General features: G+C 37.5%; 3 protein-coding genes across 6 annotated transcripts in view; 2 read left to right on the top strand and 1 right to left on the bottom strand.

Annotated features, from left to right (window-relative positions):
• LOC122327107 (atrial natriuretic peptide receptor 2-like) overlaps positions 1 to 8,717 on the top strand; it is a 13,320-nt gene extending 4,603 nt beyond the window's left edge. For 2 of the 3 annotated variants that reach the window (XM_043222287.1, XM_043222289.1), the window contains 16 exons: positions 1,463 to 1,535; positions 1,696 to 1,840; positions 2,330 to 2,416; positions 2,561 to 2,704; positions 2,787 to 2,908; positions 2,991 to 3,135; positions 3,751 to 3,799; positions 3,894 to 4,004; positions 4,189 to 4,308; positions 4,560 to 4,653; positions 4,973 to 5,060; positions 5,243 to 5,382; positions 5,476 to 5,628; positions 5,707 to 5,805; positions 6,034 to 6,125; positions 8,330 to 8,717. In XM_043222287.1, the coding sequence (XP_043078222.1) occupies positions 1,463 to 1,535; positions 1,696 to 1,840; positions 2,330 to 2,416; positions 2,561 to 2,704; positions 2,787 to 2,908; positions 2,991 to 3,135; positions 3,751 to 3,799; positions 3,894 to 4,004; positions 4,189 to 4,308; positions 4,560 to 4,653; positions 4,973 to 5,060; positions 5,243 to 5,382; positions 5,476 to 5,628; positions 5,707 to 5,805; positions 6,034 to 6,125; positions 8,330 to 8,437 (1,770 nt within the window). In that variant the 3' untranslated portion in view covers positions 8,438 to 8,717. The remainder of the gene's footprint in view (positions 1 to 1,462; positions 1,536 to 1,695; positions 1,841 to 2,329; positions 2,417 to 2,560; positions 2,705 to 2,786; positions 2,909 to 2,990; positions 3,136 to 3,750; positions 3,800 to 3,893; positions 4,005 to 4,188; positions 4,309 to 4,559; positions 4,654 to 4,972; positions 5,061 to 5,242; positions 5,383 to 5,475; positions 5,629 to 5,706; positions 5,806 to 6,033; positions 6,126 to 8,329) is intronic. The other variant, XM_043222288.1, reaches the window with a different exon arrangement.
• A 233-nt stretch (positions 8,718 to 8,950) lies between these two features.
• Positions 8,951 to 16,290, top strand: LOC122327127 (afadin- and alpha-actinin-binding protein-like). 2 transcript variants are annotated; one of them, XM_043222310.1, is made up of 12 exons: positions 8,951 to 9,128; positions 10,855 to 10,992; positions 11,123 to 11,326; positions 11,693 to 11,803; positions 11,894 to 12,029; positions 13,122 to 13,197; positions 13,310 to 13,490; positions 13,588 to 13,735; positions 13,920 to 14,050; positions 14,805 to 14,978; positions 15,062 to 15,173; positions 15,255 to 16,290. In XM_043222310.1, the coding sequence occupies exons 2-12, from the start codon at positions 10,870 to 10,872 to the stop codon at positions 15,314 to 15,316; spliced, it is 1,458 nt and encodes a 485-aa protein (XP_043078245.1). In that variant the 5' UTR covers positions 8,951 to 9,128; positions 10,855 to 10,869; the 3' UTR covers positions 15,317 to 16,290. The 2 variants fall into 2 exon arrangements, with proteins under 2 accessions (XP_043078245.1, XP_043078246.1); XM_043222311.1 differs by having other exon boundaries at positions 13,600 to 13,735.
• A 3,420-nt stretch (positions 16,291 to 19,710) lies between these two features.
• Positions 19,711 to 26,342, bottom strand: LOC122327878 (vitellogenin-like). Its single transcript, XM_043223535.1, has 28 exons — positions 26,279 to 26,342; positions 26,158 to 26,178; positions 25,891 to 26,042; positions 25,536 to 25,787; positions 25,291 to 25,452; positions 25,041 to 25,189; positions 24,804 to 24,954; positions 24,560 to 24,717; positions 24,317 to 24,482; positions 24,105 to 24,230; positions 23,794 to 24,012; positions 23,491 to 23,708; positions 23,307 to 23,404; positions 23,094 to 23,218; positions 22,917 to 23,018; positions 22,695 to 22,814; positions 22,395 to 22,581; positions 22,200 to 22,302; positions 21,927 to 22,112; positions 21,734 to 21,842; positions 21,455 to 21,644; positions 21,109 to 21,374; positions 20,965 to 21,009; positions 20,801 to 20,878; positions 20,515 to 20,721; positions 20,287 to 20,429; positions 20,054 to 20,192; positions 19,711 to 19,976 (listed from the first exon to the last, which is right to left on the bottom strand). Exons 1-28 carry the CDS (start codon positions 26,316 to 26,318, stop codon positions 19,851 to 19,853), a joined length of 4,038 nt encoding a protein of 1,345 aa, XP_043079470.1. The 5' UTR covers positions 26,319 to 26,342; the 3' UTR covers positions 19,711 to 19,850.
• Positions 26,343 to 26,610: the final 268 nt, after the last annotated feature.

The following is a 26,610-nucleotide window of genomic DNA, read 5'->3' on the forward strand; positions in this document are numbered from 1 at the left end:
GTTTGTGCTCCCCAGTTTGCTTTGCAAAACATTTGCAATCTTCTAGAATTTAGTTTTTGCTTCTCCAAAACCTTCACATTCTTTTGCAAAAGTATTTTGTCTCCCCAAGAAACTTTGCATTCACCTGCAAGACTCCTGCATGAAGCTAATGAACGTCTCGGTTACTTGTGTAACCGTCATTCCCTAAAGGAGGGAACGGAGACATTGCGTCATTGACTGATGTCGTGGGGTCCCACCTGGGAACACAATCACCTCTGAGCTTAAGAGAAAGGTCAATGAGAATTGGCGAGTGGAATCTGCAAACACTCATTCAGGTTTATGCTAAGGAGCCAAGCCGCAACCGACAATTCAGTAGAGTTCAAGATTGTGGCAAGAGGCATGTAACTGGTGCATAAATGCATTGCAATCGCACTCACATGGGGAACGTCAACGTTCCCCCTGGCCCCCCTACCATCAAGAGTAGTGTGGAATGAAGAGCTCAAACGTTCATGGGCAGTATAATGGGGCCTTCCATGTTTTGCCATGCACCTCCACAGTCATGACTGGAGCCCAGATACCAAGTATCCAGTCTCAAACGCTCAGGAGAAGGTGGGAAATTCACCTCTAACCCAATGCTCTTGGCGTCCTGAAGGAGCATGGGTGTCAACTCAACCTTCAACTCCACTCTTCAGCATACAGCATCTTTGTCAGCTGAAGAAGATGATAGCCCCTCCTCTGATGCTGATGGCGTCTTTTTACGGCCCTACGAACTGGGCTGGGTAGCAGGCAAAGTCAGCTTCATTAGAAATGAGAGCCGCGACCTTATGCCATGGTCATGCGCTCTCATTGTGGGCACAAACCATCCATGAACGCCACCTCGGCATGTTTACAGCCCAGACATGTAAGACAGCGACCGTTTCCATCATCAGAGGTAAGGAAAATACCGCACGTGGTCAGAAAGACATTTCGAGAGACACTCTCAATGACCGTGCGGCTGTAGGAAATTGCTCTTTTAGCTGGTTTGTCCGAGGGAAGAATCGCAAAATCTCCTTCAGCTCAACATTTTTCTTCCTTTTCTTCTTATCCACTGCTCCAGAAGCGATCGGCCCCCGAGGCAGAAATCTGAATGAGTAGTTGCACTCCTCAATCTTATATACCCGTGTGTATGGGGGAGTGGCTTCGCACGCGAATTCCACTCGCCAATTATTGTTGGCCTTTTCTCTAAAGCTTAGCAGTGATTGGGTTCCCAGGAGGGACCCCGTGACGTCAGTCAATGACGTAATGTCATAGTGAATGACTGAAAGGTAACTATGCATTTCTTAGAAAACCTCTGAGAAACTTTTAGTTTTCTTGCATCTCATATTGTTTTCTTTGACCACATTTCTTTAGAAGCTAAAAAATAGTCAGTAATTACTCTGGCTAAGTTGTTACATTTATTACAAACCATATTGCGCTATACCATTACGATTTTTCCCCCTTGTAGTGGCTACAATACCAAAAACAGAAAATGTTTTGGGATGAGAGCTGGATCATCAACTACAATAATATCATGTTTGGTAAGAGCTTGTAGGCTTATGCAATGTAACAAAGTCATGGTTCGTAATATTTTATATGACAAAACAATTCCTAGTCAATTACATTTTCTTACTGAACATTTATAATGTAATAGTGGTTATATTTTAGCATTTTTGCTGAAATAGTTTTTATGATCTGCAGGTAATGTGTGCTACACAGGTTTCTGTAGCACCACAAGTCTCCAGACTGTAAAGAGGAACTCCAGTGTGAGTAGAGTCACAGATGTGACGGTCTGCACTGCAGTCAATACCAACTTCAAACCACGCTTCATTCAGGCCGGCATCTAGTGAGTGTTTCCAGTGATACTGCCTTTTGGGTATCTCCACTAATGTATTTTTACTAAAACTAATGGTCTTGCCTTGTATTGTTTTGTTTCGCCTGTTTTTTGTTGGTTTTGGTTTGCCTTGTTTGTTTGTCTTTTCTTGTTTTTATGTCTTTGTTTTGTTTACATTTGGTTGTTTTTCTTTGCTTTGGTTTTTATGGTTTTGCTTTTGTCCTTTTTATGTATGTACGTATATATGTATGTTTTCTGTTTGTCTTATCTTTGTTGAATTTTGTCATTTGTGTTTGGACTTGGACTTTTGTTTTTTGTTTGTCCTTTCTTGTCGCTGTCTTTGTGTTAATGTTTTGCTTTTGTTTAGTTTTGTTTGCTTTTTTTATTTATTTTTTTGTTTATATACCTTTGCATTGGTTTTTTTTTTTATTTTTGGGGGGATTTGTCTTGTTTATCTTATCTTGTTAACCTTTTTATAATTATTTTATTTTGTTTTTACAGCGACGGAAGGACTGTTGCTGTAAAACACATCCAGAAGAAACACTTTAGTCTCACCAAAACAATCAGAAAAGAGGTCAAAGAGGTCAGGTGAGTATCTGTACTCACCAATTTAGCAAATTAAACTACATTTAAATTAGACGTGCTCTTACTTGGACGAATGATTTGTCCAGGAGTAATTTAAGGCGTATTTTTGGTGAAGCATTTAAAATTGTCACTGTTTATTTTTACCAGGGAGCTTGATCACCCAAACCTCTCCAAGTTCTTAGGAGGCTGCATCGACGTTCCTTTCATAAGCATTATCACCGAATACTGTCCAAAGGGAAGCCTGGCAGATGTGCTGCTGAACGAGGATGTCCCCATCAATTGGGGTTTTCGGTAAATCTGTCTTGTGACATTGTGAAAAAGCTCTTTAAAAGCTTAAGGATGGATGAATAAAATGAGCACTTAACGTTTCCAGATTGTCTTTTGCTACTGATATTGCTCGAGGAATGGCTTACCTGCATCAGCACAGGATGTTCCACGGCCGTCTTCATTCACGCAACTGTGTGATTGACGACCGGTGGGTCTGCAAAATATCAGGTACACCATGATTTTAGATTTTCTAGAGGTGCATATTGCAACATGAAATATGAAATAAGACATATGATATTTAACGATACAGATTATGGGCTGATGGCATACAGAAAGGAGGACTTTGAGGACATGAGCACCAATTTCCAATGTCAAAACGTCCATCGTATTTACTGTGCACCTGAAGTTCTGCTGAGAATCAGCACCAGTTTCACAGCCGCAGCTGATGTGTACAGGTTGGAGAAACGCTTGAGCCTTATGTATTTTAACCATTGAAATTTTCAAATGTGCAAATACATATCTAAAATATTCTAAAGTTAAGTTTAAAATCTTGTAAATAAATATGCTAAAATGTTTACAAATAATAAAATACAATATTAAATATTTATCTCATATTTACATCTCTGTTAAAACAGCTAAAAATGTAATTTAATTTATTCTTTTGACATAATGCAAAATTTGTTGTATCATACTCTCCAGAAATAATTCTAATAACAGAGTTAAAATTTGTAAATATTTAAAGTGATTATAAATTTATTCTTAATTTTAAATTTAGTCTTAATTATTCCAAAGATTTGTCCGGCCATGTAAATACATAATTAATAAAAAAAAATACATGCATGCATAAATAAATAAATACATAACTGAAGGAAAAAAATCTAAATTAATAAATAGACATTTACAAATAAAGCCATTAAACTGGTCTAAAAAGGTGTGACATGACAAAAATAACCCTGTCCTTTTCTTTAGATACATGTAAATGTTTGAGATATTTTATAGATGCATCCCAGAGCAGTAGTTTAAGCTAAGAAGCACGAAACAAACATTTGTCTTTTCTTCCTTTTCTCAAGCTACTCTATTATCTTGTTGGAAATCGCCACTCGCACTGACCTCGTTTCAGTAAGTCTCCAAGTATCAGGAAGGAGTTGGTTAGTTTAGACCATTTTTTATTTTGCATAAGAGTTGATAAGAAGTGTAATTGTTGTATTATGAGCAGGAACAGGCAGATTCAGTGAAGCTTGATGTCATGTGGCGCCCATCACTTCCCAAACTGAAGGCTGGGAAATCAGACAATGATTGCCCGGATCCTGGTGATTACTGTGAGGTTTGTATGAACAAAATTGATGCATGCTGTTTGCTTTGGCATATTTCCTCTCGCCGCACGTTTAGTTGAAAATCATTTACTTTATTGAATTACCATTGATGTGAATGTTTAGCATGCCTGATTAAAAGATGATAACTGTGGATGAATGAAAAGCGCTCAGTGTTTGTATTCATATTTCACGCAGCTGATAAAGAGATGCTGGAACCACAATGTGACCATGAGGCCGACGTTCGAGCAGGTGAAAAAGGTTCTTGATAAAATGAACCCGCACAAGGTCAGCCCTGTGGATATGATGATGAACTTGGTATGTATCTTTTTTAAGTCTTTCTTTTACAGTTATTAAAATAATACAAACTACTGATATATATATATATATATATATATATATATATATATATATATATATATATATATATATATATATATATATATATATATATTAGTATAGTATAGAATATTATTGAAATTGATATATAAATGTATATATATGTATATATATATATATATATATATATATATATATATATACACACAAACATATATAATTTTTTCTAGATGGAAAAGTACAGTAAACATTTGGAGACCATTGTAGCCGAGAGAACACAGGATCTCCTTCAGGAGAAGCAGAAGACTGACCGTTTGCTCTACAGTATGGAAGCGCATTGAAAGTTACAGTGGGAAAAGTGTTTATGACCTGTGAAAGATAATTATTCATAATCATTAATACATGAATACATTAAAAACACTTTTAATAAATAAAGACATTCAATAAATGTTGTCTAAATGGTTCCACCTAGAGGACATTTAAAGTACACGTACATTTTTTGTTTATTTTTATATATATATATATATATATATATATATATATATATATATATATATATATATATATATATACATATACTATATTATTTATTTATTTATTGCTTAATATATTTTAATTGATATATTATTTCTATTGGTGACAGGCATGTTACCAAAACCAGTGGCTGATGATCTTCGTCAGGGACGTACAGCAGAAGCCCAAAGTTACTCCAATGCCACTGTGTATTTCAGGCAAGCGCAGAAATGATTGATATATTTGTAATAAACATTTGCTATTAGAGGCAAGGTTACATTTCAATGCATTATTCCAAATAAAAGCATCACATAAAAAAAAAAACAATATAAATAGCTGACCCCAAACTTGTGTATTGCATTGTAAATTACATTAAATATTGATGAATTACTTTGGCCAGTGACATAGTGGGCTTCACCCAGCTGTCCGGCTCCAGCACCCCTCACCAGGTTGTGGATTTCCTCAACAAGCTTTACACCACATTCGATGACATCATCGACAACTACGACGTGTACAAAGTGGAAACTATAGGAGATGCTTGTGAGTGCGGTTACAGAGATCCGGCTTCCTTCGTTCGCCACCGCTTTTGCATCAAATGACGCACAAATCAATGCAAGACCTCTCCCTCCTCAGATATGGTGGTCTCGGGAGTACCGAAAGAGAACGGGATCAGTCACGCTGGGGAAATCGCCAGCATGGCCCTGGACTTGATCGGCGTCTGTCACGCTTTTAAAATCCCACACAAACCCACCACACAGCTGAAGATACGAGCCGGCATTCACTCAGGTCAATATAGCTTCAGCCGCTCCTGAACTCGGGGTCAAGCTACTTCCTTTGAATCAGCTGTGTTTTATGTTATCTTAGGTCCAGTTGTAGCTGGGGTGGTTGGCACCAAAATGCCACGGTACTGTTTATTTGGCGACACCGTAAACACAGCGTCCCGTATGGAGTCCACCAGTGAAGGTATTTGAGCAAAAGCAGCTGTTTGCACAGAGTCAATTAGTAACGGATAGATACTGTCCACCGTTTCTGGGGGAGTGGAATCTTGTAAATATTTACACTGTTTTACTGGTTAATATGTGATAAAACTGAATGCCGGATCCAAATATTTCCCTTTTTTCTGCAAAAAAACGAAGCTAACGCCGCTTATCGCATGTGCTTTGTCTAATCGTTGTTTTACGATGTCTGCAGCTTTGAAGATCCAGTGCAGTGGATCTACAGCAGACCTTCTACATAAACTCGGTGGATATGTGCTGATGTGTCGTGGGTCTCTCAGTGTGAAGGTAAAGGCCGACAGATACTATTTAAACTGAACTGCCCTGCTAAAGAACAAAAAAAAGCAATAGAAGCCCAATAGAAACCATCACAGAAATCCTAATGGTTTCCATTAAAATACCATTATGAACCATTAACGTTTTTTCCAGTAAACCATTACAAAATTATTTTTTGTAGTGTGTTTTGGGCTCGTTTCCAATAGGATTTAACGTCCCATCAATATAATCCATCACTTACCAATAAACCCCATCATACTTTCCATTAAAAACCAATAAAATTCCCAATCCAGCCATTAAATCCATTATAATTTCTATTGTGTTTTGGGCAGGGTTCTATTATTTTGGACGATGGAGACATTACTGAATTCAATAAAGAAATTGGCGTTAACTGAAAATTGTTTAATCTTTCATTTTACATTATTGACACATTGTTTTCCTGTTTGATTTTCCTATTTTACTGTAGTTGCTTGCATTGTTAAAAGCGCTGACAAACTTGACTTAATAAACTTGTCTACAACATGAGTGTAGACTGTACAATGATGCCACCTATTGTACGATACGTTACTATAAAAAAATACATTTAACAAAAATAAGTAAACAAAAAAAGTGTGATATATCACAAGGAATAAGAGCTTGAGGTATGCAGTTTTACTTTATAGCTCCATGTTGCGTTCACTTCATGTTGCAGTTTTATTGGTTGGTCAGTAAACGCGGATCGCAGCAGCAAACACACTGTGTGAGGATCATGCTGTGACTTTAGTCGCAAGAACATGAAAATGGCAGTCTTTGAATCTCTCGTAAGAGCACAGATTAGGAGCCACGCTCACAAACATCACCACGATTGTTCCAGCCGAAAATCGTCCATTGTGTTTTGGGCTTAAAATGGTCAGTTTCTTTGTTTATACAGCAATTGTCTGCGTATACAAAGAAGCCACCCGCAGAGCTATTATTTTGCATGTCATAAACTTAGCTCGGCGAAATATTTCGGTTACTCACCATGGTTGCCGTGGATAGCTTCTAAAAGTCCCTAAAAAATAAATGAAATGGGAGGACGATATATTTAAATGCTTTTCATTGTCTTGCAAAACCATCGGTTGCCCATAGAAACTTGCAAAGCGTTTGTGTTTGAGGTGGAAAGAAAAACTATATTTCTCTGCTTTTGTGAGCAAAGCTCTGAAGCATTGAAATATAATTACAACTGTGGCATTTTTTATTTATTTAAATAAAATGAAACTAAAAAACATGAGCCAATATGTCATCCAACAAAGGTCTTCAGCCTTGTGTCTTATGCGCTGAGATCTTTTCCAGTTTCTCTAAATCTTTTGATGATGTTATGCTCTGTAGATTTGCATAGCGTTTGCAATAAGACTGTTCTTTTAGTTCTCAATCTTTTTATGCACTCAGATTGAAGAGCCTCTGCCTGTCTTTACTTCTGAGAGACTCCGCCTCTCTAAGACATCATTTTTATGTTACAGACCTGATATCAGTTAACAGTTGCCAGATATTCTCCCAGCTGATTCTAATCTTGCTTTTTCAGCCTTTTGTTGCATGCATTACATTTTAAAAGAGCTCATTTAGTTGATAAAAGTGTAAAATGTCTCAGTTTACACATTTGTTATGTTTTCTATGTTCTGTTGCAAATATTGGCTCATGTGATTCGAAAGTATATGTGATATATAGGACTGCTTCAATTCTTTAAAACCTCTAAAGCAATAAAAATTATATATATATATATATATATATATATATATATATATATATATATATATATATATATATATATATATATATATATATACAACAAGATAATGTACTGATAAATGTTGAAAAAAAAGAACATTGTATAAACTGTTAAAAATATTTATTTATTTACAATGCTTTAATGATTATTTATAACAGATTTAATCCTTTTATTCATAAACGATCAAGTATACTAGAGACCAAATCAATCCGCTATTGATCTTTTTCTTCCCGAGATGATGGTATGGTCCCCTGAGGGTGAACTACAGACCTTAGCGCAGCTGTGATTTATCTCAATTAGGATTTGGCCTCAGCTGGCTTTTAGTGTTTTCACTCAAGTGATGTCTGTTCATTATGCACAAGCGAATACACACCTCTGCTGTGTCGCTCCCCCCCTCTTTCTTTCTTTTGTATGATGCTGCGTTTAAGACACGCCGGAAGAGATTTACTAATTGTGACTCTTTGCTTAACAGGGGAAAGGTGAGATGACAACTTGGTGGCTGGAGGCAAAAAGAAGCGCCACGGATCCTTTGTTCAGTGAAGATGAACCTTCGAATCTTCCTGTTCCCGTTAGCAGCTAGCTTGTGTTGCTACAGTCATGAGAGAAATTTTAACAAACAAGTAAACATGTTTAGCAGTGACGCTAACTGGCTTAAGTGTATACTGTTGATGTGTGCTTTTATGCTGCTTTGTTAAAATACTACTGCTGTTATTTATTCGTGTATTAGACAAGACGTTGTATTTGAAAAATGTCTTTGTGGTATGAAGGTCAAAGGTGTTTGTAGAGAAAATTTTTCCATTAAGTGTTTGTGGTTATTTTATCTTCATCATGGATATGCTGGAATAAAATATCCAAACTGATGTCTGATGTAAATGTTCTTAATAAATATTTCGTTTAGAGCGATACACTACAGCAGTACGTTACTAAAACATCTATATCATAGTAAAAATTGCATTATTACAGAAATTACCTATTTTAGTTTTAGGCTCTGCCTAAAAACTGCGACGACGCCTATTGGTGGATATTCTGCGGGGGTGCATGACTTACAGCCAATGACACGCCCTCGTATTCGTTGCATGGCAACGCATTCGCTTGTGAGTGTTTTCGTTCAAGGTTGTGCTGCAGAAGGCGCCTGCATCAATGTAACGACGTGCCACATGAAGACACTTTATTGCGCAATTTATCTGGACAATATGTATCTATCCGTGCCGAATGTCGGGAAATGAAGCTGACAAACCTCCCGAGTACTCCTGAATGCCAAAAGATACGCAGTAAGTGAACCTCTGTTGGTTTGCAACTTCAAGTCCTCATTTCTTAACCACGACATCTGTACGTTATTCTAAAACGCTTTTCTGGCGCGTAAACATCGTGTCATTTTGTGTAAATTCGGCGTCCTAGAGCAGAAATCCTTCTATTCACCTTAACCTACTTTAGATCTGAGCATGGTGTGCTGTAGGTGTGTACTAGCTTTCCATGCATTTTTGTATTAAGTCGTTTAGCCGAATAATGTAGTGGAATAATAATAATATGCATTCATGAATTTATTCATTCATTTATTTATGGTATAGTTGTAGAATTTCGTAACAGTCCGCAATCTGCATCACTGTCATCTGATAAAAAAAAAGGTAGAGTAGTAGTGAAACAGCTGAAAAAAAAAGAAAAAAAGAAAATCCATCATAAAACAATAAATAATAATAAAAATACATTATGCCCTTTTTTCACAGTCTGGGAATGTAATTTAATGTAATATATATATATATATATATATATATATATATATATATATATATATATATATATATATATATATATATATATATATATTCCCATTTATGCAATTGTAAAATCTTAGTTTTGAAAACAAAATAGCTTTACACAATTATAAATGGGTCTTTTTTAATTTCCATTGATGGTTCCATGGTTTCCAGTGATACATTCCACAAAAGGTCTTTAAATGTTTAAATGTCTAAAATGTTTTTCACGATAAAAATAGTTATTTTAACTTTATCTGCTGTTCACTGAAAGGTTATTAGGAGAACCAAATAGTTATTCTGTGGCATCACAGCAAAAAAAAGAAAGAAAAAGATTGAACAAGGCTTTTGAAATCATAATATGGTTATTTTTTTAATATGCATATTTTTAACACATCATGTCCCGTTAGGTGTCACTATCATTGGTTCTCTCATGCTTTATGACAAACATGCTAGGAACTCAAGCCTGATTTTTGACACTGAACTGTATTTTAATTTTTGTCTGTTCTTTACAGAAATCTATGTCTGGGTTTCATAATTCAGACTCTGAATGCTGTGCAAAAGTCATATGTGGTACACTTTTAGGGTTTATTTAATTCAGCTTTTTCAATTAGCTATTAACAAGCCATTAACTATGACTTATGAACTTATTGCCTTAAACTCCTAATTTTCTGTTTAATAGTAATCAAGGTAGTTGTTTAGTTATCGGTTAGGATTGAGAATTCAGAACTTCCTCATACAGAATATGTACTAATAAACCACCAATATGTTAATAACAGGCATGCTATATAACCCTAACCCTATAGTGAGAATTGGTCCCTAAATGAAAGTGTTACTGTTTTTTCTCCTGTATAGAACTTGGCAAATGTGGAAGCAGCAGGTCTGGAGTGATAAGGCTGAGCAAATAACAACGTTATTTCTGAGCAAATCAGTTGCATTTGTCATGTTATGCAAGCTTTCATCACTTAGGTGAAGAAACGTAAATGATTTAATCCGGTGCTCCAGATAACCAAAGTCTCTTGGGGAAAGGGAAAGATTAGGGGACTTAAAATACCATGGAAAGTTATTTTAAGGACCGGTTCCCCCTCCTAACCTAATTTAGAGCAGTATTCACATTCACACAGAACCAGTACCATATGAGACAAATCTTTAAAAATGAATAGTGATTTTTCTGATTATGCATTATGTTATAAAGAAAAAAACTATTCATGTCTCTGTATTTTGTTTTTTTTTCTGTAACATACAGGCACTATTGACTAGAATGTCTCCTTCAAGGCTCTACACGGCATCGGTCATGTCTCCTCTGCCTTTAAGCTCTTTCAATGTCTCAAGCAACTTCTGCACGGAAGAGAATATCACTGAGTGCGTTCTATACATCAATCAGGTAGGCGCGCTTTTATTTTTTTGCAACTTGACTTTCGAGTTTGAGAAAGAAGAATCTAGTTATAGAATCTACACGGGAACAAACCTGAGTGTCATATTCTGAATGGATTGGCCACTCTTTTCATTCACAGGAGTTGTCGTCCCTGTGCTTTCCACCAATTTTCCAAAACGCGGACAGCACCCACGATCTGGATGCTGTGGTTGCTCTAAACAACATGTATGACTTGCTTCAGCTGCATCGTCGAGCTGTTGGGATGATGGAGGAGCTGGAGGTGGAGCAGCTCAAGTCCAGCAGTGACCTCCACTACCAACATCTCACCAACTCCAGGCTAAAGGTTTGGCTTTTTGAAGGACTACTCCACACCAGAATGAAAATTTGTCTCACCCCCACGCCGTTCAAAAACACGTAAAAGCTTGTTTTTGATTGCAAACCGAGAGGCTTGTGAAAAAGTATTTTTGTCTTTCATACTTTTCTGGACCTTGGCAGTGTTCTTTACTTGGCAGTCAATGGGACAAGCCTACTGGTTTTCTTCCGAAATATCTTAAATTGTGTCTTGAAGACGTACAATGCTTTTACGGGTTTGGAACGACATGGGGTAAGTGATTAATGGCAAATTGCGCCTTTTGGGGTGGAGTAACTATTTAATGCACTTTTTTTAATCATTTTTGAAATTTTACTGTGAATTTTTACTGTTTTGTAGGACCAGCTTGAACTTTCGAAAAAGGAAAACATGCGTTTGCATGAACGGGAGCGTCAGCTGGAAACTAATTTAAAGACGTTGCAAAACTGCCTAAAAGATACCAAAGAAGAGGTATAAAAAAATGAACTAAAAAGCTGTACTGTTTTTGTTTTTCCCGGAAAAATGTTTTTTTTTTTTTTTTTATATGCTTTTTACTAATAGGTGCAAAGGTTGCAGGGTATCATTGCAAGTCGTGCCACACAGTACAACCATGACATTAAGAGAAGGGAAAGGGAGCACAACAGAGTAAAGGAGCGTCTCAATCAGTTGCTCATCGCCAAAAAGGAAAATAAGCAAGGTAATATGTATTACTTAAAGGGGACATGACATTGATAAATAGTCATCTTCTCTCCATAAGCCCCGCCCACAGTCGCTTAATGGCTTGACACTTGATTACACTGAATGCATGTGTCATGTTGCATCGCTTCTAGGGGTGCAACGGATTGTAGATGATCCAAGATCCGTATAGACCAGTCCCCATTGTTCTCTACACTGGATTCAGTGTGCAAATGCATTTTTCTCATATTTATTTGTTTTTTGTGCACAAAACTGTATTAGCATTATAATTATACCTATAGGAACATATTAAAGTCTGCGTGAACTAGGAGTTTGCGACCAGTTTTACTTCCATATTGTGACTTACTTATATGTGAAGCAGAATATTGAATGAGAAAAATAGAGGGCATGGCTTGGTTTTGTACTTTGAATTGATTGGATGTAGTTTTCCATTCAGAATTGAACAGTGTTGTTAATGATGTCATGGTCATGCCCAAGCTGTCAAACTAATGTTATTAGAGAAGGTCCGTCATTTTAAAGTGGAGTTGCATTTACAGATTTGGATTAAAGATTACAAAGGTTACAAACGTTTTTTTTCTTCCAGGTTTGACTTGGATTGTTCCACAAAAATAGCAATGTGCACTAACAAAATAAATATTTAGATTTCATGCCGATTTTAAAATAATAAAAATCCATGTCATGGCTTCTTTAAATATATCTCCTAATAGAAAAACATACTGAATATAATGTACTTTTACTGTGTTATTGAAATCTGTCAGACTTCTTATACAGTAAAGTAGTGATATTGTGTAAAAAAAAATACAATTTAAAACAACTGTTTTCTGTTTTAATATATTTTTCAATATTAATTACCGTATGAATTTTAGCAGTCACGTGATACTTTAGAAATCATTCAAATATCATTCTAAAAAAAACTTTTATGTGAATTGAATTGTTTGTAACAAAGCCTTTTCTATCTAATTGAAGTAGATGAATGCACAAATGACTTTATTTGCATAAAGAAATAATTCATCCAAAAATAAAAATTTGTAATAATTTAGTGCCCCTGATGCCATTTCAAAATGTTTTAAAAATAATCTCTGCTTTGTATCAGGAATGGAAGTTTTGAATTATGTTGGAAGGTCGGATGGTAGGAGATGTCTTTGGAAAACTGGAAAAACTGAATCTAGGTAAAAGACATAATCATTTTGGTTGTTTGTTGGAATTTTAATGATTATATTTATAGTTCCCCTTCATTATAATTTCATATGACAACTTTAGACATTTTTTATGTTTTTTTAGACACGAGGGAGATATGTACAAAACTCTTCTGAATGAATTTGATAACCGTCAGAGGGAGCTAATGGTGGAAAACATAGAGCTGAAGAAGGTTCTTCAGCAAATGAAACGAGAAATGGTGGGGGTTTTGAATTCAAAGAAGTTGAGCCAAAAGGAAGAGAAGCAAAGCAATGACATGGATCAGGTACAGTATGACTGTCATGTCTGAAACAATCATTTTACATTAAATACACATAATTTTTTGTTTTTGCTAATGGTATTTAAAAAAAATCATATCTCAGTTTACTCTGCAGACAAATTCTGATGACGATGAACTTTTGAAAAGACCTCCTGAAATGTCATGTGATCACGCACGGGAGAAACTTACCAACAGCATTCGTCAGCAGTGGAGAAAACTCAAGCACCATGTTGAGAGATTAGACAGCCAAGGTAGAGGATAATATTCAAAGACTTTTTAGGCAAACAGAATTTAATCTCATCTTTTTTTTCATTATTGTTTTTCTTTATTTCCTGAGGAGCCTTCTTACCTAATGCACAGAACATTACGCATTGGACACACAAACCTATGGTAATAATAAAAGTACAATGAAAGGTATTGCACTTTGTGTTGAAGCATCCATGGTTCAAGATGGAGACAGTGAAGAGGTGATCTCCAAACAACTCCATGAAGAGGAGATGGAGAGGCTCAGACTAGAAATCCAGCAGTGTAAAGAGTTTATTCAGACTCAGCAGCAACTTCTCCAAGTAAGTAGTAAGAGATTTCCTCAAGTCATTGATGCTTAAAGGGATGATTCACCCAAAAATGAAAATTTGGTCATTAATTTCTCACCCATTCAATTACGGAACACAAATTGAGACTTTTTTTTAAGAAATCCAATAGCTCTCTGAATTTTCATTTTTTATGTAAAAGTAAACAAAAACAAATAACCTTTTCCTGATTTAAAAATAAAATATAATGATTTCTTGTTTATAATAATGATTATTAAGAGCACCATAATGTATGCGTGTGATACTGCTGACATAGGACGCTAGACAAAAAATAGATGAGCGAATTAATGATATTACAAAAATTAAACAATTTTCCAAATATGACATTAAAGGGCACCTATTATGCGCCATTTTACAAGAGTTTCAGCCCAAAATACCCAGCAGATCGTCCTCGCTACCAAATGAATCTCATGCTACGAATAGCGCAAACTAATCTCACAAGCATACGTAATGTAGACAGACAAATAAAGTTAAAACTCTAAGCACTATAATAACATGAAATTCACAAAGAAGGCTAGAGTAAGACGCATTTAGGTAGATTTTGAGGCACATACCTTACTGTTCAGTCTGCCTCTCTTGTTGGCTATTTACACTAACTCCGTCCAACAACGTAAAATTACTACAAAAGATGATAGTACAGTAACAGCTCCAGTGCAGTAGGTTGTAATCGATCATAATCGATCTCGTTCGGGTCCACCTTTTGCCAAATTTGTTGTTTTACTTTTTACAGCAACAGCTCAACACTCCCTGTGACGAGGAGACTGCAGCCGTTCTGAATGATTCCTACATGCTGGAAGAGAAGGAACGCTTGAAAGAAGAGTGGAAAGTGTTTGAAGAACAGAGGAAAAACTTTGATATGGAAAGGAGAAATTTCACAGAGGCTGCCATCAGATTGGGCCACGAGGTTTTGGCTTATAATTGGTCCTAATGAACTTCTGAAGTCTGTTCTTAAAACGAGTTCAATCACATTATTCTTTTTCTCTTCAGAGGAAGTGTTTTGAGGACGATCGTGCAATGTGGCTCAAGCATCAGTTTCTTAACACAACATTCGCAGACCAGATGAAACCACAAAGTCGCATGGCTGATGAATTTCCAAAGCGTGAGTGATCAGTTTCTCCTTTTTGCTAGCTTAATTGATTTTTTTAATTGATCTTGATTTGATTGATCTTGCTTTTGTTAGATTCTGGTCGAGAAGAGAAGCTCATTTCAATTTCTGGGAAAGTGAGCAAATCTCATCTGTAGTCTCATCCATCATACCAGGAACCAATATGAATGTGAATGAAGTCTGCAAGTATCTTTATGAAGAACTTTCTGCATATAGACTTGAATATTAAAGGGGTGGTTGATCGTGATTTCCCTATTTTAACTTTAGTTATTGTGTGATGTTACTCTTTGAGCTACAAGATCAAAGCAATTGGAGATATTGTCTTTTAAAATTTTGCAAGGCCATGTTGTGCTGCTTTAGAGAAGAGGAATAGTTGCTGCCATACCGTCATAACTAAGTGTGCATCAAAAAAACATTCATATATCAATTGCAAAATCAATTAAATATAAAACGGATTCACAGGTTTCAAAATCATACTTCTAATTGCAATCCTCTTCACTAATGTTATCTCAGAGTGAATATTCTGAGCCCATTGCATATCTTTGAGGGAGGGGCTTTACCAGGAAATCATCAACAAAGTGTTCATAGGAGATAGACAGGGAAATTGTGGAATAAAGGTAAGTTTTTTTTTTTTTTTTTTTTTTTAATGAAGCATTAACACATATTAGACTGCAACCCATAAACCCAATCAAGCCTAGAAAAAAGCATTCAACCATCCCTTTAAACAGAATTATGTGTCAATTTGTGATAGGATTATAGGAGTAAAATCTACTGAATCTTATAAGCCTGAATTTTTATGTTTTGAAAGCATTGTTTAAATATCATCATATAGATTGATTATTGATCAGCATCACTATCTTTTTGAAACATTTTTTCAATTTTTATTTAATTTTCCATATTCATATTGTGTTTTGCTAAGAGAAATTCATTCTTTATATTTTTAGTTTTTCATATGTTGTAGTTCTGTTACAGCTTTTGTGGCTTACCCACAGTGTATTTTAGTAACTTATTTTTTGTTACTGAATATACTGTATATTGTCCCTTCAATAGAAGTTGTCAATAATAATGTATTTTAATCTAGTTCAAATAGTTTGTCAACTGTTTACATTTACATTGTCTTTTTGTTTTTTTGTAAATTATTACTGTACACCAATGTGCACAATCAATCAAGTTTTCTTGTTGCATGTGGATAATATGCTCAATATTGTTAGATATTAATTAATATAGGCAACATATCATACTTAAATATGCTAAACGTTGATTCTAAAATGTATTTTAGATTTAAATCATGCTATGAAACAAGCTTATACAGTTGCAGTGCTACGGAATAATACTCTATACAGTGTTTCAAAATGCTTTATTCAGTATATATTAAAATAAAGTAAGTAACTTGTGGAATAATTACAGTTTCATATTTAAAAAACAAAACAAAATGACAACACAAAATATAAGAACAAATAATGACAACAAGGTAATAGTTCCCCTGCTGTCACAGGGTTCTAAATGCAAAGAAAGAAAAAAAACGTTTAAGAAGTTTAGGAGCATGATCAGATAGCAACCAACTCAACTTAACTATCATTATTGCATGAGTCCAAAAGACATTCTAACAGGCGTGTCACCGTTTCTAAAGTTGCTGTAATTCTCACAGCGAGTGTCATGGCGGATTCTCAATCCACTATAATAATAATAAAAAAAAAAACCTTTTTGTGTCACAGAATGTAGTTTCAAGAGTTTTTTTTTAATGTTAGTCAAAGTATGGATTCAAAGTATGCGGTTTGTTAATAAAGATTATCTCTATTTGAAAATTTGTTTCAATGTTTGGACCTAAACCGATGATGACAGAGTGACACTGTTGGGCAAAGGACTTCTTCCTTAACTCCAGTAATTGGTCAGCCATTGGAGCAGTACGTAAAGGTATTCTCAAGTGTGTTACTGGAGCTTACCCAATGGTTAACGCTTGCTTCCGGATGGGACTGAAGGATAATAGTCAATTCTGTTCCAATTGCAGCCTATCCATAGTGGATTTTCTAAATCATTTCTTAGTGTTATGTAATTCTGAGTTCTGTGTGGATTTGGAGGATTCTAATCGTCCTCCCATCTGGAAGCCAGCTGACAGTACAGCTCACCATAAGCCAGATCTCTCCACATGCTGGTCCAATGAGCCTGCTCCCTGCTCTCTTACCTCACCTACCCTAGTTGTCCAGAGGGCCCCTCTTAGCCCGACAATGCCACAACCTTTGCTGAAGCTGAAGTCACAAGTGCTTGCCATCTTTATGGCAAGCCTGTTGTCTTTCATGGCCCAACCAAGCCCACCCCCAGTCTCTATCAATCCCTAAATGGGCCGTGCTTCCCAAGTGGCCGATCTTCCAGAGCTCATGCCAGTGATCACACCCCCAGTGTGCCCTCCTGTGACTGCGCCCCTCATGCCCTGAATCTGTCCTAAAAGGGGTAGAGGCTATTCCCCCTGACTTCTCGGCTCCTCTCCTCACCCCAGAGCCTCTGCTAGTTCTGTCCAGCTCTCCTACATCTCCTGAGACTCTCCACGCTTCTCTTGATTGCCCTCCGGTGTCCACCTGTCCCCGTTTCTCCAGAGACCACCAGAACCCTGGATCTCTGAGACCCGGGGGGTGGAGCTATATAGCCATGGCTGAGTCGAGGGTGGGTGGAAACTGGGCAAAGGTTGTGGTCTCTGAACCTCCTGCTCCAAAATGACCTTCTGAAATGCCATGGCGCCCCGGGACTCCTGATCCCCCCTGGAGGTTCTCCTCGGCTCCACTCTGGTCCTGCCCTGCACCAGCCTCCAGGGCGCCCATCACACTCCGGTGTTGTTATAGACAGTACTATTCTGTTGTACGGGACTATTCTGTTGTGTTTTTCCTCATGTGTCCTTTATGCCTTTATTTGGTTCTTCCAGTTCTTGTTTAGTTGATTAGTTTTAGTTTCAACCCCTATCTGTCCAACTGCTTTAATCCTCCCTTATTGTGTCTCAGTGTTTAAAAGCCTATTCTGTTTAGTCTTTGAAGAAACAGTAAAGAAATAGTAGCGTAAGCTCAGGTGAGAATAAATGAATCAAGACAGAGCCATACTAAATGCGGTAGTGATAAATACAGCTTATATCACATCATATCATATGTCATATGTTGAGGCAGCCAAAAACGTGCATACAACCATTACAGAAAGTCAATGATTTGAGTTTAGAATTTAAAAAAATATTTAATTTTTTTTTACAAAAACCCATCAATCTGCTTCAGAAGACATGTGTCTTACCCCAATGGTATATGGATTAGTTTAATGACCAATATATGCACTATTTGGAGCTTCAAAATAATAGCCACCATCCACCAGCATTACTAATCTTGCAAAAGCCAGTATAAATTTTAATACAACTTCGACTGTATTCAACTGAAAGAAGTCATATACACCAAGGATGGCTTTGAGGTGAGTTAATTATGGGGTAGTTTTTATTTTATGGGTGACTTTTGTATCTACACACTTGTGTATACAGCTGAATAACAGCCATATCAAAATAAATTAATATACTCATTCTCATCCCAGTTTATGGATAGTGGAGTTCTCAGAGTTTAGGCTATATTCATATTTACACCATGCCAATTGCAAATGCTCAAAAAATCGACTACTGTCTCACTTGGACAAACAGAGTTGCTAACCATCTTACAGTGAGAGCTGTCAGTGTGAAAAACTTGTAGTCTTAGCCTCAGACGTCATGTCCATAGACCGCTGGCTGAATGCTTGCTGCATACCACACATTTACCGTGCTATCCATTCAGAAGGGCTCATTCCTATGCCATAATAAGCATAGGAGGGACATTCCAGAGGGAAAACCTTTTGACGTGAATAGTGAAACCTTCTGAATGTAATGTAGCGTGTGACTCCAAACAACTTCCTAGTGTGAAGTATCATTGAGGCCCAAGTGTCCATAGAGGTTTTACCCTTCAAAATGGCCAGTTTTGAGCACTTCGGTTTGTAATGACCCTTCAATTGTTGTTGCGACAATTCTAGTGTGACACGGCACAAAACGTAATGTGATTGGTTGCTTTTCCTGTTAGTCATATGGGCTATTGGGCAGGCCTTGGTCATACAAAGCAGCCAAGGTTCCAAGACCTTTTGCTGTGAGTCTGAAGATCTAGCTATGCAAGACTAAAAACCTTTTCCAAATATGTTCATGATAAATTTTGGACACAAAAGAAACATCTCTTATCAAGGCGCATTGATGGGACTTAAATATGCCATAGAAGGATATTAGATTTCATACAATTTCACAGTAATTAAAACATATTGTACTGGGTGTAATTCATACAAATGACCACACTTAAAATTAAGAGTGGCGCAACTGTAGTATATGATGGGTCGTATTTCAAAGATTTGTGGAACATTGGTTTAGTCATTTTAGAATTTAAAACCAAATTTAACACATTATTATGTTATTTAAAGTTTCTTGAAATACTGTTTGCCTACATATTCACATTATTGAACAATCAGTAAGCAATGGAAAGTAATGAAAACAACTGGCAACTCATTAACTTGCATGGTGTTTATTAGTGTTGCTTGCATCACAGCAGTGGTCAAATTTAATTAAACTGTCAAAAACCAATCAATTACATGTGAATACAGCTTACATGTGAATAATTTTTTTATGTAATTATTCACATTTTATTCTTCCTTGATATGTTTGTGGATCCAGGAGAGAATGTCCTCATCAACTTGGATGGAAAGAGATCCGTCTGGATTAACGGGAATGGCGAAGGGGAGATGAATACCCATTCTTGACAGTGTCATCTAGAACAGGAGGAAGAAACTTAATTAGTTGCTTTTTTAATCTCTCTCTGTCTTAATTTGAAGGAAAACTATTTCACCTCTGGAATCCTGGCAATGACATTCAAAGACCTCTGAGTTGGCAAGGCTGCAGTAAGTTCAATCTCTTTCTCACTGTTAGTTGCTCTTTCGAGTCTGAATCCCGCCTGATAAGCCGCCATAGAGATGTGTTTGGACATTCTAATTGTGACAGGATACACAGAGAAGAGCAGTAAATTAAAACTGTGCCATTTACTCTACTACGCATTTGTTTTTCTGAGCTGATAAACATTACTTTTTAGCATAGGTGGTGACAATAATGGGCAGCCTCTCCCATTCCAGCTCTAAACGTGCAGCAGGGAATTCACCCAGTACACCAGCCTCAGCTTTAGCAGTGATTGCATACTGCTGGCACTCTGGACCCCAAGCAAACTTGGCCTGACAAACAGATTTATGATTAATTATGACTATAATTATGAGAAAAACCTAACAACATTTTTTTTAATAACACTTCCAGTCTTACAGTCACTTTGTGCTTGCTCAGCAGAGCACCATCAACACAGATCTTCTGGTTGTCATTTTCAGCGAGGGAAGAAACAACAAGTTGCACTCTTGCAGTTGGTCTGTCAAAGTAAGCAGCAAGTTGGTAGCCCAGCAGTTTGTGGTCAACTCTCACAGCACGGGCAATGACAGCAAAAACAGGTGGAACTGTATTTCCAAGGAACTTGGCCTGTAAGCATAAGCCATATATATATTTAATATCTTTTTTTTTTTTTTTAGTTTGACACAAACAAATGCCACTGATTCACCTGTTTCTGGATACGCTCAAAGCTAGCTCCAGAACTTCCACTGCTAACTGCCTTTGAGGCTCCATGGGGTGCCAAGTACTGCAAGCAAAATAAGGTAATAAACATCTGATAAGTATCTGATCTAAAGAAACTATATTGTTGACAAAATAATTTTAAGTAGTTACCCTATCCTTGTGGAATTTCCTGAAAGGCTCCATGAGGGTGACAGTCTGAAAATCAATAAAACAATTATTCAGTGGCAGTGAATATACAGATTTCCGGTGCATACGTTAGTGATTTAACCAACACATGTCATTCCTTGTCCTCACCTTGGACACACGAGAGCTAGACATGGAGGAGCTTGAACTGCTGCTGCTGCTGCTGCTGATGATTCGGCTGCTGCTGCTGCTTTTGCTTTCAGAAGAAACAGGTCTGTTTTTATCTTCAGTCTCCAGGATTTCCTTCAGTTTCAACAGGAAAGCCTTTCCTTCTGGAGACTCCTCATCAATGAGACTGATTTGCTTAAGAAGCCTCTCAGCAGCTCTAGGACCAACTTGAACTTCAAGCTCCAGTTTTTCAACAGCAGGACCTTCAGCTACAGCCAAAATGACAGATTATTAGTTGTCTTTTTACCTGAAAATGCTTTTATGAATGTTATGTTTTTTGTAAGTATACCTCTTGACACTGCAGCACGGGCTGAGTGTTGTCCAAGTATGTAGTACAGAGGAGCATTTCTGATAAAAGCAGCATTGTGAGAGTGCACCTCAACACATCCCTTGATTTCGATGTATGGGACAGCAGCACAGAGAGTCTGGTGGAATGGAGCAGGAGCTCTCACAGGAGCATTATCTTGATTCTCTGATGACTGAAAAAAATCAAGTATTATAACGAGTCTTGAATGAGTTAATGCTCAGCATACTAACACGTATGCATTGTGTGTTCAAAGTTTACCACATAATCAGAAGATGTCTGGGAATTCTGCACAGCCAACTCGGGTACTAAAGGAACCATCTTCTCAGCAGTGGGCTCTTCAATGTTTCTTACCACAGCAAAAGTCTCAAAGCTGTTGGAAAAAGAAGAAGGTGAATTGCATTTCACTGTACAGAAATAATATAAATTAATAATTGATTCAAAATGATTTCATTACCTTGCAGCAGCGATATGTTCAGGAAGCTCAACAGGCAGAGCCTCAACCTTGTAGTTGCCCTTGAGAATGTCTGCTCTTGCAGCCACTTTACCAGGTGCAATTGTACGAATCTTTCCTCTCGCCATAACAGCAGCTTGGATCAAGGCAGTGTTCACTCCCATCACAGCAAAGGTCTGGAGAGCAACACTGAAATAAGAGTAAGAGAGATTGTTTGTAAAGCGACTGCTGTGTGCATTATGTCTAATTTCTGTGAATGTAACTGTAAAGGTATACCTTGGTCTAGCTTCAGCTTGGAGCTGAATATCAGTCTTCTTCAGCTGCTCAAGAGTCATGGTCTCAATCTGCTCAGGGAGGGGAGGTGTAATGGTGGCCTGAACTAGAAAGATAAATGGAACAACATCAACCTAGGTGGTGACCTCCTCATATCAGAAAAACAATATATATATATATAAAAAAAAAAAAACGTACCACTGACACTTGCAGCAGCAACAGCAGCAGTATACAAACTAAGCTCCATGGGTACACCAACTGCTGTTGGCAAGATACGACGCACTTCAGCTGCAAGCAGAGGTTTGGCATACTGCAAGGCAATTCCTTCCTGCAATGCTTTAAGAGCCGACTTCAACAGTTCACGTGGTTTGGGTCCAGTCACAATCTACGGAAAATGTTGTTGAGAAACTTATAAAACCTATTAAGTCAATTATTTATGTGACAGATCTCTAAAAGAAATAGTAATGAAAGAGTAGAGATAAACTTCAATCACAATACCGGTATAGCTTCTTCAATGATGGTCTTGTCAATCTTGACAAAAGCCACTTCTTGTCCAAGTAATTTGATGTAAGCTGAAGCCAATGGCTGATTGTTTGGTAAGTCCTTCCAGTTTGTTAGCTTAAAGAGTAAAACATAAGTCATGCACATTTTACCTATATAATGTTTATATTATTGCTTGTAAGTGTAAAATTATATAGTGTGTGGAATATGTAAACATACTGCTCTCAGGGTGCGCTTAATCTTTGTGATACGGTCGACACTTTCATCTGCAGCAGGAGATTTCAGAAGAGCTTCCTGGATTCCTTCAGTTCTCACACCAATCTGTTTAAGAGCACGAATTGAGTAAGGGGCAAAAACATTTTTAAATCACAAATTAGATAAAAAAAAAAAGCCCACCTCAAGAACATCAGCAGCAGCTCCAGCTAGGTAAGCACGTGCTTTAGCTACAACAGCTCTGGGCAGGATGGTGGCAGCATCATTGATCATGTAGGCACTGCCGGCAGCTCCAGCCATAAGAGGAGCTGCACAGGAACAGAGGTAGTTATTCAATATTCAGTGTCAGTTTTTACACATTTCCTGAAACAGCCAGCACATAACTATTAGCCTTACTATGATAGAAGTCCAGCTGAATGGCTCTGCTGAAACGGAAACTAAGTCTGTCCAGCTTGCGGCTCATGAGCTTGACGGCAACATTAGCTGCACCAGCACTGAAATGGACAACCATGATTACTTTTGGTTTGTGCTCATTTGACCTGATAAAGTAAATTAAAGAAAACTGTTTTGTTTTTCTTACACAGCTGCCATATCAGGAGCAGTGATTCTGGTCAAGGACTTGATGTGGGAATAAGCAAAGCTTGCCACATGCATGTTGGTTTCAGTCTTCAAAGCCCCAGCAAGACTGGATACGAGAGCCACTGATGGCTTGGTCTCAAACAACACAATACAAGCAACCATGCGCACTTCTGGGTGGAGAGCCCTGTCCAATGCAAGCTGCAAGGCCACTGGCTGAACCTGAGGCAGGAAACAAAGTCAGTTTACTATTGGAAAAACATGGACGATTTTAAAGTAATTAATTCTTTCAATGTCTGATACTTACAAGTCTGGGCTCTTTCTTGGCAATGTTCCTCAAGGCCAAGATAGCATCAACCTGAACTCTAAGTGGCAGAGAATTAGCTGCAGTTCTCAGTCCAGGCAGGAGCTTCATGATGGGTTTCAGACTAGCAGGGTGACCAGCATTGCCAAGAACTTTCAAAGCCAGGGTGATTTCAGGAATGTCATTCTTTGAAGTTGCCTCTGCAGCAATATCGTGGATGGGCTGAGGAGATATCCAGTCAGACAAATATTAAAAAGAAAGTCTCTGATAGAAAATAATAAAAAACCTGTGTAAATAAAAAAAAAAGTGTTTACCCTGAGGAGCTCAGCAGAGCAAGTGGGAACTGCTACACAGTGCCTGGCAATCATGGAACCATATCCAAGCATTACAACTTCACGGAGAGCTGGTATCTGGGAAATTTTCTCATGCATAGCCAAACTCTGTTCAGCAAGATAAAAAAATATCCATTTGAATTAGACAAGATTTAAAGAACAGCATATAGAACAGTATAGTTAGATGTACCCACAGCAGTTAACTGGATGGTTTCCAGATCAGCAGTAACCATTTGCAAAGCAACCACAAGGGCCTGGATGAACTCTGGAAGGGTAAGATCACCAGCCAGGAACTTCTCCTTGATGAATTTTACAACGACTGGTGTGCCAACAGAAGGAAGAGCATCCAGGAGCCATCGCCTACCAGAGTCATTGTTTAAAATATATCCATAATAATAATAAAATAATTCTATTAATTTATTGCTGACAAATTGTACCTGTAATCTGGTTTGTCCTTGAACTGAGCCCAGATAGCCTCAATGTTCTCCAGGGTAGAAACACGCAGGAGCTGGATGAGCTGAACAAACTTAAGGGGAGCATCATCATGGACCATGGCCACATTATTTGCAACAAGATGCTTTAGGACCTCGGTAATCTAGAAGAGAATAAGAGCTAGTCTTAGTTGATGTCTTCAGTGTGGTTCAAAGGCTTTGAGATTGAAAGTAAAGTAATAAGTAATACCTGGGCTGGTGCATCACTGATCTTCATCAGATGAATGGGGGTCTGAAGAATCTCAGTTGCAAACTCGTACTGCAGGGATCCACGGGCCAAGTAATCAGCTTTGATTGGAACAACAGGGTTCTTCTCAATTTCAACAAAAGCCAAGGTTTGTCTGAAATAAGAAATTATTTTTGAAACTTCAAGATGAAGTAATGAAATGTTTTGGGAATATTGTTAGCTCATATTTCTCAATCATACTTTGCTTCCATCTGGGCAGCACCATGGATCTCATTAAAGGGTGAGAACTGATGCACTTCATGAACTGTTGCCTCAGCAATCAGTACGCCAGTAGATGCTGGTTTCATGACGTAGTTGTAAGTTGCAATTTCAATCAGACTCTTGATTCTCTGTTGAGAATGAAAGGAAAGATATGAAAGGTATGTGACGAATTGAACCTTTTAAAAATGATATTGTTGAGGAAATAAGTCTTTCCAGTCTTCTTCATTACCTCTGTGCATTCAGCACACCTCTCAGTGTATGCCAAACCGACATCCTTTATGATTCTCTCCTGGCAGTGACTCAGATCCTTAGACTTGGTGACAGTGATGTGGTTGGCCTTTGGATCCTCATTGATGACATAGTGAGTCCTGCACACTCCCTGAGCTCCAGCCTTGAAGGATAAGTATAAATGAGATGCAGAGCTCAAAAAGGCACAAATAATGCCTTAAACATGTAATAGGATCACTCTGTCACCTCTTGCAGCTCATAGATGTTCTGGGTCTTCTTGAGGTTGAGCTGAAGAATGTTGAGGATACCTCTGTGCAAGTTCATGACTGTAGGAGAGACTCCTGCTGGGGCAAAAACCTTTCCAACTACACCATTGGCATACTCAAACTTGATGGGAATCTGAAGCTGAGCAGCCAGTGCTGCAGTGAGCTTAGTGGCAGGAACAAATTGATCCTTGGGCCAAATGCCAGCATACTCGTGGAGTAGAGGATCCATCAGCTGTGAGGAAACAGCTTTAATTTATTGAGGGCATTGTTGTGTTTAACATGCAATGATGGATTCTGTTTCAATGTGAATTTCTACGGTTCTTAATAATCATTACCTTCATCAGAAAGGTGTTCTCATTCATGGCACTGAGGTGAACCTTGCTGCTGACTTTTATACCTGCTCTGGCCAGACCTTCTTGAGGAAGACCACCCAAGAGTAGAGCCTCATAGTTGTACACATAGGTCTTATCAGGTGCAAACTCAGGAACTGAAAAGGTATTTTTTTGTTATTCAAGTTTTCTTGAAGATGTTATGACCATTCATTTTAAGCAGTAATTCAGTATAAGTTACCACTTACAAACTTTCCAAGTAATATTACTTACCAAGGTTGATCTGTTGACTTGCTGAAAGGAATAGAATATTTTTTTTAACAAAAGGAATTTTCAAGAGGTTCTAAGAGTTTTTCAAATAAGAAAAAATATCTATAAATATATTTTGACTTACCCACAAGGGCCACAGTCAGGGCAAGCACAACAGCTCTCATGGCTGGAGGTTTGTGAAGAACTCCTGAAAGAAACAGATCTTTTATAGTGGTTTCTTGCTGACCAAGTATTAATTTTTAAACAATTATTAACCCATGTATTTAAGTCCATATCAAATTACACACACAAGAAAACTTAAGTCAACTTATCTGAACATAAATATCAGAGGTTAGGTTAACCTAGCCTGACATTCATCATGCCAGTGTCCACTGTGAAATTCCACTTGTTTGACTTTTGTAATCAAACAGGCCACTTCATTTCTAGTTCTGTCATACACGTAAAACAATGCAGAAG

The sequence above is a fragment of the Puntigrus tetrazona genome, chromosome 22 (assembly GCF_018831695.1).
Source record: "Puntigrus tetrazona isolate hp1 chromosome 22, ASM1883169v1, whole genome shotgun sequence".
Lineage (NCBI taxonomy): Eukaryota > Metazoa > Chordata > Actinopteri > Cypriniformes > Cyprinidae > Puntigrus > Puntigrus tetrazona.